This window comes from Aotus nancymaae, unplaced genomic scaffold (assembly GCF_030222135.1).
Source record: "Aotus nancymaae isolate 86718 unplaced genomic scaffold, 86718_ANA_hifiasm-v0.15.2.pri h1tg000155l, whole genome shotgun sequence".
Taxonomy (NCBI): domain Eukaryota; kingdom Metazoa; phylum Chordata; class Mammalia; order Primates; family Aotidae; genus Aotus; species Aotus nancymaae.
Window position 1 is genome coordinate 5,331,292 of NW_026988570.1, and position 12,175 is coordinate 5,343,466.

General features: G+C 36.5%; 1 protein-coding gene across 2 annotated transcripts in view; it reads left to right on the top strand.

Moving 5' to 3' along the window:
* The window catches only part of SULT1C3 (sulfotransferase family 1C member 3), a 99,904-nt gene that overhangs the window by 21,674 nt on the left and 66,055 nt on the right, over window positions 1–12,175 (top strand). For both annotated transcript variants that reach the window (XM_012474286.3, XM_021669002.2), the window contains exons 3-5: window positions 8,205–8,333; window positions 9,282–9,379; window positions 10,515–10,641. In XM_012474286.3, coding sequence (XP_012329709.2) covers window positions 8,205–8,333; window positions 9,282–9,379; window positions 10,515–10,641 — 354 coding nt within the window. The remainder of the gene's footprint in view (window positions 1–8,204; window positions 8,334–9,281; window positions 9,380–10,514; window positions 10,642–12,175) is intronic.

The window sequence follows — 12,175 nt, forward strand, 5'->3', positions numbered from 1 at the left end:
GATTTGCTGCCTCCCTCCCCTTCACCTATATCTGGCATTTCTCCCCATGCTATCCCTCCCCAACTCCCCACCGCCCCGCTGTCCCCCCCACTCCCTCCCAACAGACCCCCGTGTATAGTGCTCCCCTCCCTGTGTCCATGTGTTCTCCTTGTTCAACACCCGCCTATGAGTGAGAACATGTGGTGTTTGATTTTGTGTTCTTGTGTCAGTTTGCTGAGAATGATGGTTTCCAGGTTCATCCATGTCCCTACAAAGGACGCGAACTCCTCATTTTTTATGGCTGCATAATATTCCATGGTGTATATGTGCCACATTTTCCCTGTCCAGTCTATCATCGATGGGCATTTGGGTTGGTTCCAGGACTTTGCTATTGTAAACTGTGCTGCAATGAACATTCGTGTGCATGTGTCCTTGTAGTAGAACGATTTATAATCCTTTGGATATATGCCCAGTAATGGGATTGCTGGGTCAAATGGAATTTCTATGTCTAGGTCCTTGAGGAATCGCCACACTGTTTTCCACAGTGGTTGAACTAATTTACACTCCCACCAACAGTGTAAAAGTGTTCCTATTTCTCCACATCCTCTCCAGCATCTGTTGTCTCCAGTTTTTTTAATGATCGCCATTCTAACTGGCGTGAGATGGTATCTCAATGTAGTTTTGATTTGCATTTCTCTAATGACCAGTGATGATGAGCATTTTTTCATATGTTTGTTGGCCTCATGTATGTCTTCTTTTGTAAAGTATCTGTTCATATCCTTCGCCCACTTTTGAATGGGCTTGTTTGTTTTTTTCTTGTATATCTTTTTTAGCTCGTTGTAAATTCTGGATATCAGCCCTTTGTCAGACGGGTAGGCTGCAAAATTTTTTTCCCATTCTGTTGGTTGCCGATTCACTCTATTGACTGTTTCTTTTGCCGTGCAGAAGCTGTGGAATTTGACTAGGTCCCATTTGTCTATTTTGGCTTTTGTTGCTAATGCTTTTGGTGTTTTGGTCATAAAGTCCTTGCCTACGCCTATGTCCTGAATGGTTTTGCCTAGGTTTCCTTCTAGTATTTTTATGGTGTTAGGTCTTATGTTTAAGTCTTTAATCCATCTGGAGTCATTTTTAGTGTAAGGTGTCAGGAAGGGGTCGAATTTCTGCTTTCTGCATATGGCTAGCCAGTTTTCCCAACACCACTTATTGAACAGGGAATCCTTTCCCCATTGTTTGTTTTTATCAGGTTTGTCAAAGATCGGGTGTTTGTAGATATGTTGTGTCGCCTCCAATGCCTCTGTTCTGTTCCATTGGTCTATATCTGTTTTGGTACCAGTACCATGCTGTTTTGATTACTGTAGCCTTGTAGTAGAGTTTGATGTCCGGTAGTGTGATGCCTCCCGTTTTGTTCTTTTTGCTTAGAATTGACTTGGCTATTCAGGCTCTCTTTTGGTTCCATATGAAGTTTAAGGTGGTTTTTTCCAGTTCCGTGAAGAAGGTCATTGGTAGCTTGATGGGGATAGTGTTGAATCTGTAAATTACTTTGGGCAGTATGGCCATTTTCACAATATTAATTCTTCCTAACCATGAACATGGAATGTTTCTCCATCTGTTTGTGTCCTCTCTTATTTCATTGAGCAGTGGTTTGTAGTTCTCCTTGAAGAGTTCCTTTACGTTCCTTGTTAGTTGTATTCCTAGGTATTTTATTCTCTTTGTAGCAATTGTGAATGGCAGTTCATTCTTGATTTGGCTCTCTTTAAGTCTGTTATTGGTGTATAGGAATGCTTGTGATTTTTGCACATTGATTTTGTATCCTGAGACTTTGCTGAAGTTGCTTATCAGTTTCAGGAGATTTTGGGCTGAGGTGATAGGGTCTTCTAGACATACAATCATGTCGTCTGCAAATAGAGACAATTTGACTTCCTCCTTTCCTAATTGAATACCCTTTATTTCTTTTTCTTGTCTGATTGCTCTGGCTAGAACTTCCAGTACTATATTGAATAGGAGTGGTGAGAGAGGGCATCCTTGTCTAGTGCCAGATTTCAAAGGGAATGCTTCCAGTTTTTGCCCATTCAGTATGATATTGGCTGTCGGTTTGTCATAAATAGCTTTTATTATTTTGAGGTACCTAGTTTATTGATACCTAGTTTATCGATACCTAGTTTATTGAGAGTTTTTAGCATATAGCACTGTTGAATTTTGTCAAAGGTCTCCTCTGCATCAATTGAGATAATCATGTGGTTTTTGTCTTTGGCTCTGTTTATGTGATGTATTATATTTATAGATATGCATATTTTGAATCAGGCTTGCATACTCGAGATGAAGCCTACTTGACTGTGATGGATAAGTTTTTTGATGTGCTGTTGCATTCGTTTTGCCAGTATTTTATTGAAGATTTTTGCATCCATGTTCATCATGGCTATTGACCTGAAGTTTTCTTTTTCAGTTGTGTCTCTGCCAGGTTTTGGTATCAGGATGATGTTGGTCTCATAAAATTAGTTAGGCAGGACTCCCTGTTTTTGTATTGTTTGGGATAGTTTCAGAAGGAATGGTACCAGCTTCTCTTTGTACATCTGCTAGAAATCAGCTGTGAACCTGTGTGGACCTGGACTTTTTTTGGTTAGTAATTGCTGTCTCAACTTCAGACCTTGTTATCGTTCAATTCAGGGATTCAACTTCTTCCTGCTTTAGTCTGGGAGAATGTAAGTGTCCAGGAATTTATCCATTTCTTCTAGATTTACTGGTTTATGTGCACAGAGGTGTTTGTAGTAATCTCTGATGGTAGTTTGTGTTTCTGTGGAATTGGTGGTGATATCCCCTTTATCAGCTTTTATTGCATCTATTAGATTCTTCTCTCTTTTCTTTTTTATTACTCTGGCTAGCAGTTGATCTATTTTGTTGATATCTTCAAAAAACCAGCTCCTGAATTTATTGATTTTTTGCAGGTTTTTTTGTGTCTTTATCTCCTTCAGTTCTGCTCTGATCTTAGTTATTTCTTGTCTTCTGCTAGCTTTTAAATGTGTTTGATCTTGCTACTCTACTTCTTTTAATTTGGACATTAGGGTGTCTGTCGATTGTAGATCTTTCCTCGCTTCTCATGTGGGAATAAATAAAATAATAGTGCTATAAATTTTTCTCTAGACACTGCTTTAAATGTGTCCCAGAGATTCTGGTACGTTGTGTCTTCATTTTCATTTGTTTTGAAGAACATCTTTATTTCTGCCTTCATTTTATTATTTATCCAGTAGTCATTCAGGAGCAGGTTGTTCAGTTTCAATGTAGTTGTGTGGTTTTGAATGAGTTTCTTGATTCTGAGTTCTATTTTGATTGCACTGTGGTCTGAGAGACTGTTATCAATTCTGTTCTTTTGCATTTGCTGAGGAGTGATTTACTTCCAATTATGTGGTCAATTTTAGAGTAAGTGCGATGTGATGCTGAAAAGAATGTATGCTTTGTTGATTAAAAAAGTCTGGAGACAACAGATGCTGGAGAGGATGTAAAGAAACAGGAATGCTTTTACACTGTTGGTGGGAGTGTAAATTAGTGGAAGACACTGTGGCGATTCCTTAAGGATCTAGTAATAGAAATTCCACTTGACCCAGCAATCTCATTACTGGGTATATATGCAAAGGATTATAAATTGTTCTGTTATAAAGATACATGCACACATATGTTCATTGCAGCACTGTTTACAATAGCAAAGACATGGAACCAACCCAAATGCCCATCAAGGATAGACTGGATAAAGAAAATGTGGGACAGATACACCATGGAATACTATGCAGCCATAAGAAAGGATGAGTTCATGTCCTTGCAGGAACATGGATGAATTTGGAAACTATTATTCTCAGTAAACTGACACAAGAACAGAAAACCGAACAGTGCATGTTCTCACTCATAAGTGGGTGTTGAACAATGAGAACACATGGACACAGAGAGGGGAACACCACACACTGGGGTCTGTTGGGTGGTGGGGGGCTAAGGGAGGGATAGCAGGAGGTAGGGAGGTTGGGGAGGGATACATTAGGAGAAATACCTAATGTAGGTGAAGCAGGGATGGAGGCAGCAAACCATCATGGCACGTGTATACCTACATAACAATCCTGCACAAGTACCCCAGAACTTAAAGTATAATTTTAAAAAACACCATTGATAAAACAAATAGCACCTGAAAACATGAAATATTCAGAAATAAATTTAACAAAGCTGTGCACAACTTGAAAGTGAAAACACTATGGGGAGAAATTGTATAAGACCTAAATAAATAAGGAGCCATACCATATCTATGGATCAAAAGGATCAATACTTTTAAGATACATTAATTTCTAAATTAATCTATATATTCAATTTAATCTGAATCACAAACTGACAAGTTGATTCCAAGATTTATATGAAAATATAAATGTCCTTAAGAGCCAATATTTTTGATAGAAAGAGTAAAGTGGCTGGGTTTATATTAGCTGATTTAATGACATTTAACTCAGCTTCAGCATTCAAAGGAGTGTGGTTTTGTTTTATGGACAGGACAGACATAAATAATTGACCTTTACTTTGTGTCACATGCAAAAATGTAAAAGTGCAATGCATCAGACTTCAAAATATTAAAATTAAATCTATAAAACTATGAGAGTATAGATAGAAAAATAGCTTCAAAGTTTAGATTATACAACAATAATTTTGGAAAATAATGGAAAACACTAACTTTATGATTTGTATTTCATAAAAGTTCAATATAATTGGACTTCATCAAAATTAAAACTTCTGCTCTTCTAAAGACCCAGTTAAAAAAATAAAAATACATGACACACATGGAGAGAAAATATTCACAATACCTATATCTGGGCAGAAGGCATAAAGAACTGTTACAACTGAAAAAAAAAGTACTAAATTGGACAAAATATATAAAAAACACTTATCACCAAAAAAGCTATACTACTAACCAATAAACACAGAATAAGATACTCAACATTATTTATTATGAGAAAATGTGAATTAATACCATAATGAAATACCACTACGCACCATTTCAAATGGCTAAAAACCTGGGAATACTAAGCGTTATAAGGACACAGAGGAACTGAAATTCCCATGCATTGTTGGGGAGGCCATAACATTGTATTACGTTCAACACTCTCTTATAAAATTAAATGTGCACCTGCCACACAACCCAGCGATTCCAATTCTAGAGATTTACCTTCTAAAATAAAAATCTATGTTTATCCAAAAACTTATACACAAATATTATAGCACATTTATTCAAAAATAGCCCAACACTGACAAAAACCTAAATTTTTATTATATAAATGAATAAACACGTAATTGCTTATCCATAAAATTGAGTTGTTCTCAGTAATAAAGAGAAATAAACTACAGATATATACAAGAACATGAATGAATCCCAAAATAATGATGGTGTGTGAAAACAATCAGATGTATGAGGACACACTGTATGGTTTCATTTTATGAAATTCTACAATCTGTAAAACTAATTTATATTGACAAAAACAAAAATAGATCAGCAGTTCCATGGAGTTGAAAGTGGCAAAAGGAATGATTGATTGCAGTAGACACACGGTTGTAATTTTGATTATGGTAATGACTGCATATATTTGTCAAATTTCATTAAACTATACATTTATAATAGGTTCATTCTCTTCTATGTAATTCTCACCCACACTGAAGTTTATTTCAAAAAACATGATTCCATAATGATGAAAAAAAGAAAAAGAAAGCAAAACTTATTTATTATGATTAAAGATAACTATTATTCATCTCTTAGCCTAAAAAGAAATAATAAAGAAAAATAACTTACAGGAATAATTAGGAAAGGAGGAAGTCAAATTGTCTCTATTTGCAGACGACATGATTGTATAATTAGAAGACCTCATCATCTCAGCCCAAAATCTCCTTAAACTGATAAACAACTTCAGCAAAGTCTCAGGATACAAAATCAATGTACAGAAATCACAAGCATTCTTATATACCAATAGCAGACTTAAAGAGAGACAAATCCAGAAATATAAAGTCTAACACCAGAAAAAAACTAGAAGAAAACCTAGGCAAAACCACTCAGGACATAGGCATAGGCAAGGACTTCATGACTAAAACACCAAAAGCATTGGCAACAAAAGCCAAAATAGACAAATGGGATCTAATTAAACTCCAGAGCTTCTGCACAGCAAAAGAAACAATCATTAGAGTGAACTGGCAACCAACAGAATGGGAAAAGATTTTTGCAATCTACCCATCAAAGGGCTAACATCCAGAATCTACAAAGAACTAAAACAGATTTACAAGAAAGAAACAAACAAACCCATTCAAAAGTGGACAAAGGACATAATAGACGCTTTTCAAAAGAAGACATTTATAAGGCCAACAAATATGACAAAATGTTCATCATCACTGATCATTGGAGAAACGCAAATCAAAACCACATTGAGATACTATCTCATGCCAGTTAGAATGGTGATCATTAAAAAATCTGGAGACAACAGATGCTGGAGAGGATGTGGAGAAATAGGAACACTTTTAACACTGTTGGTAGGAGTGTAAATTAGTTCAATCATTGTGGAAGACAGTGTGGCAATTCCTCAAGGACCTAGAAATAGAAACACCATTTGACCTAGCAATCCCATTACTGGGTATATATCCAAAGGCTTAGAAATCATTCTATTATAAAGACACATGCACAAGTATGTTCACTGCAGCACTGTTTACAATAACAAAGACCTGGAACCAACCCAAATGCCCATCGATGATACACTGGACAAGGAAAATGTGGCACATATACACCATGGAATACTATGTAGCCACAAAAAAGGATGAGTTCACGTCCTTTGTAGGGACATGGATGAATCTGGAAACCATCATTCTCAGCCAACTGACACAAGAACAGAAAAACTAATACCACATGTTCTCACTCATAGGTGGGTGTTGAACAATGAGAACACATGGATACAGGGAGGGAGCATCACACACTGGGGTCTGTTGTGGGGGAATAGGGAAGGAACAGTTGAGGGTAGGGAGGTTGGGGAGGGATAACATGGGGAGAAAAAAAAGAATTTACAGGAATTGTAGTTCTTCCCTATTTCATGAGGGAAAGTTTTTTATATGATGATCTACCTAATAAATAGAGAAGTGATGTGATTAGAAAATAAACAATTTGCTACCCACAATAAAAATTAGGTCAAGCAGGATCATTAATGAATGAATCCTAAAATAACTAGGTAAAATCTGAGAGGAACTGGTTGGTCACATGGTACTGAAATGTCACCATACAGTTTTATTCCTAAAAGCAAATGGAAATGTGGACCTTTATAATGAGCAATCTGGTGGTCATCTCCAAAACTGAAAGATAAACAGTAGTATCACTAGTAGTGAGGCAATCTGATGTATGTACTTCTTGGCATACATGGTAGAAGAAGTACCAAGCAGTGCCTAGAAACCTGCCAAAAATGGTCACCAGAAACTAACCAAGACCTGGATTCCAGTCTATGGCAAATAGAGAAACAAAAATGTACTATGAGGAAACAATCAGACAAATCCAGAATATGCAGAGTAAGTACTACAGGACGACTGGCTGATCTGTTCAAAAACCAATGTCAAAGAACAAAAATCAGTGTCATGAAGAAAAAATATGGAAGGATGATTCTAAGCTGAGACAAAAAGGGCAGCCAAAGTAATGCAGCTTATAAATCTTAATTGGGAAAAAGTGATAAATAACATTACAACACAATTGAAAAAATTTTAATATAGGTTGAATATCTCATGTTATTAAGGTTTTATTATAAACTAGATGCTCTGAGAAACATTTAGTAACCATTACAAGAGAATGTCATATTGGGAGATACAGCATTTTTAGGCATGAAGTGTCATAATATAGGAAACATAAAAATGGATCACTCAAACATGATAGATGAGAGATTAAATACTAAAAGATGATAGATGATTGATTGATAGATAGATACATACATACATAGATGCATAGAGAAATATAGATACATAGATAGCTACATGGAGAGATAGAAGATAGATAGATAGATAGATAGATAGATAAATAGATAGATAGATATAGATAGATGCAGGTATATAACAGTTTTCACTTCTGCCTCGGCAACATTGATCAAATTTCAAAGTACTCTCATGTTGCTGCCTTTGTTCAAAATATTCAATAACTTAGGATGAAAGTTTAGTTGATAAAATGAAAGAACTATTTCAAATATTTTCAGGTACAACATGGATGCAAGAAATTTTAGACATGATTCAAAATGATGGTGATGTGGAGAAATGCAAAAGAGACAGTTCTCTAGAGAGATGCCCTCTCCTTGAACTGAAATTTCCCCATAAAGAAAAAACAGGTGAGTAATATGCACCAAGACAGAAAGGGATTTCAATGCAGGATTCCAGAACAATGTGTACTGTCTTCGACAGAGCTTCCATGGTAGCCAAATGTAGCCTGCATCTTTCATGAGGTCAAATTGTTCACAAGCCAATAAGTAAAACCTTAGACTGGGTCTTCAGGGCTTCCTCCTGTTCTTAGCTTGTGGCCTTTAGCTACCCAATAAGATTTCATTCTCTTTCTCGTATTTCTCCTTCCCAATGTTATGATAAAGAACACTCCCTCTCCTTTGTATTCTCCTTCATATGTTTGAATCAGTGAAAAGACCAGAAATTAGCAATCAGCTATTATAAAAGGACAGGTGTGATTTCTGAAGAAAAAGGAGAAGTATTGAGGATATACCGTGGACATTCTCAGCATTAATTGTGGGAGCTAAAAAGGTTTCCTAAGAGTGTAAAACCCAGTGAGTAACATGAAATAAAGAAAAACCTCCTCAAAGACTTTTGGAACGAAAAATGCTTTACATGTGTTTGTGATAGACGACTAGTGTCTCCAATGGAAAAAATTAAACCTCTCTCTAAATTAAGACACAAATGTAAATTCAAAGATTTTCCAAGAATGACAAAATATTGTAAAAGGATGGGTGTGATTTCTGAGAAACAAAGAGAGAGAGAGAGAGAGAGGAAAAGAACAACCACATATATATTGAACATTCTCAGAATTTATTGAGGGTGATAAAGAGCTTTCCTGAAAGTCTAAAAGCTGAGAGGATAAGAGGAAATAAGCAAAAATCTCCTAGATGGTTAGGCAGGAGTAGATGCTTTGTATGTCCTTGTGGATAAACAGTTAATATCTTTAACAAAAATGAAACATAATGTAATCATTCTTTAGACAAAGATACAAATGGAATTCAAGTATTTTGGCAAAGTGTCAAGAATAAATAAACAATATAAATTACTTTTTCTAGATTTGGAGATAGCTCTTGAAATGTCCTCACCACGACTAATAAAAACTCACCTCCCTTCACATCTGGTTCCACCATCTATCTGGAAAGAAAACTGCAAGGTAAAAAGAGCAGGCTTTTCAAACTTCTTTTAGCTTGGTGATATAAACTATACAACTGAAGATATCTTTCAAAATAATTTACATTGAAAAATATTTTTTAAATATAATTTGCTATTTTTTCTTAGATGAAGTACTTAAAATCAAGAATTACATAATTTGAAATCTGCAAGCATCCATGTTTTCTAAGGCAGGCTGTGTTTTCTAGAGGCAGGCTGACAAAGTGGGAGGGAAAAGATAGCAGTGAGTTGACTGGAGTACAGGAGGTAGTTATGCAGTGCAGTGTACAGGTTAGAAGGATAGAAAGAATTAACTGGACTTTCTGAGAGATCATATATAGAGGTGAGGGGGATAAAAATGAGGACAGGTTTGACCTTAGTCTACTCAGTAGATTATGGAGGCATGGAATATACACATTTTATATATATATATAGCAACCAAGAAAAGCATTCTAATCTTTGAGGAACACTAAAACATTCCTCTGTGTGAGTCTCATACAACTATCCAGGAACTAGCTGCGGACTCCGTTTCCCCATTTCTGTGACCAGGCCTGACCCACTCATGTACTAAGCATGAATGAGTGGGAGTCCCTCCCATTATCTGAAGGTCATTTACTTCTATTGAAGAATAATACCTGTTCTCTCCTCACCTAACACTAACCCTTTTAGGAGCCAAATGAGATGGTATGCACAAAAATGTTTTCTCACTCTCGAATCTTTTCCCTGTTGTGAATCTGGAATATTTCTTTCAACACAGTGAAACACACCTGAAATTCACCATTTCTGGCCCATCCCTGAATGCTCAGGAATGCTTTGTCAATTCCTCCATGACTACTCACATATCACATCATGTTCCAACCATGACTGACAGTGCTGTCCAAACATTGTGTTCATCCTCCTGCATTATTCATAACCACTCTGAAGTGGGGCACTCTCATTTGTCTTGGTGTTCTCCATGGCTAGCAGGGTTGCAGAGCAGAAATGGCTCCATTTATTTAATATTTTAACTCATAACTAATGGACACAATGCTATGAACTTACAGGATGTAGTCACCGTTGTATTGAAACACTCTCCTAGAGTATTTTTTTCTCAGTCTTATTTTTCTCTTCCTGGCTTCCTTCCCCCTCCTTGATTTCAGATTATCTATGTGGCCAGAAATGCCAAGGATTGCCTGGTATCTTACTACCACTTTCACAGGATGACTTCCTTATTGTATGATCCTCAGAACTTGGAGGAATTTTATGAGGAATTCATGTCAGGAAAAGGTGAGTGAAAACCAATTTTGTGGTACCCTTTTTCAGGAGACTTTAACAATAAGCACCTCTGTAAACTAAAATATAATTGTACGAAAGGCCATCCTGAGTGAAGAGGTCCTATGTTGGTAATGTGGAACTGGATAAGCCAAGTAGAAGAGGTATTTTTCCAAAATTGAATACAAATGTAAATTGAGGTCAACTGATGTCTTAAATGTTGAGACAAAGGTAACAATCCTCAAATCCTTGACCTGAGTTTCAAACAGTCAACTTCAAAATAAAAAGAGGAGACATTTTCTTTGGAAAGACCTGGCAGTGGAAAGGCAGGAGATGACTTCCTGTCGTTTTCCCTAGCAGCATTATTGGACTGCTGGGCTGCCACTTGTAGTCACAAAAGTCATACACTGCACAGCCACAGAGAGCCTTTCCCACAGGTCACAGTGCAAAATCATAGCAGCCATGGCCCCTCATCCACTTACCAACAAGATCACACTTTCCAGAAAACCAGTGAACACATTAGGGCCACACTTGACAAAATAGTATTTGACTAGATTTGACCAGGTGTCAAATCAAATTGGCAAGGACCTCAACCCCTTCACGGAAGAAGACTATCTCATGGAAACACCAATCTCTAGATAGAAGAAGAGACAAGATGGCTACATAAGGAGATTTAGGATGTAAGGACCATCTTTACATATTTGTATGAGCTTTAATACAGAAACATGATGATAGTATTTCATTGCAATGCAGTCAGCAGACCTGGAAAAATTGATGAAAATTACATGGTGTCTGCTCCATTTCATTAACCTCTCTCAAATAATTAGAACTTCCACAAGTGAAATGGCTGAGTTGTGTTGCTGAAGGCTCCCAGTCCTTGAGCAACCTAACTATCCCTGAACAAGTGTCTGTCAGAGAACTGAGTTTCATTATAATCAATCCTGACCACAGCATTCATATTCTCTTGAGGGGAAAGAATCAAAATAAAGTGACTTCTGTGACATGAAAAACAGGTATCTGTGGAAAAGTCAATAAATAATAATTTCCATCAAGCACATCACTCTAGTGAATCAAGAGAGATAACCGCATTAGAACAATTTCTCTAGAAACATAAAAAAAAGTACTGACGGATGCAAAGAGAAAAATAACAACTCTAGATAGGACTTCAGGTGAATAGATTTCCAATATTTATGAAGAGAAATTTTGAGAGCAGGCATAGTAGGAGAAAGGAAAGGAAAAGAGGATCCAAGCTTCTTTTCTTGTATGATTTTTCCCAAGGCCAGAGGTGTGCCACTGTTTTTGTGTCATTTTGGCTGGACTGTGGCACCTACTTATTTAATCAAACACAAATCCCAGTGTTTCTGTGAAAGTATCAATTTTGTAGTTGTAATTTATATCTATAATCAGTTGACTTTAAGAAAAGGAGATAATGTTAAATATTAATAATATGGATGGAACTTATGCAGTCAGTTGAAGGTCATAAGAGAAAAAAACTCAGGTTTCCAAAAGAAAGGATTCTGCCTTAGGACTGTTATATCAAATCTTGCCT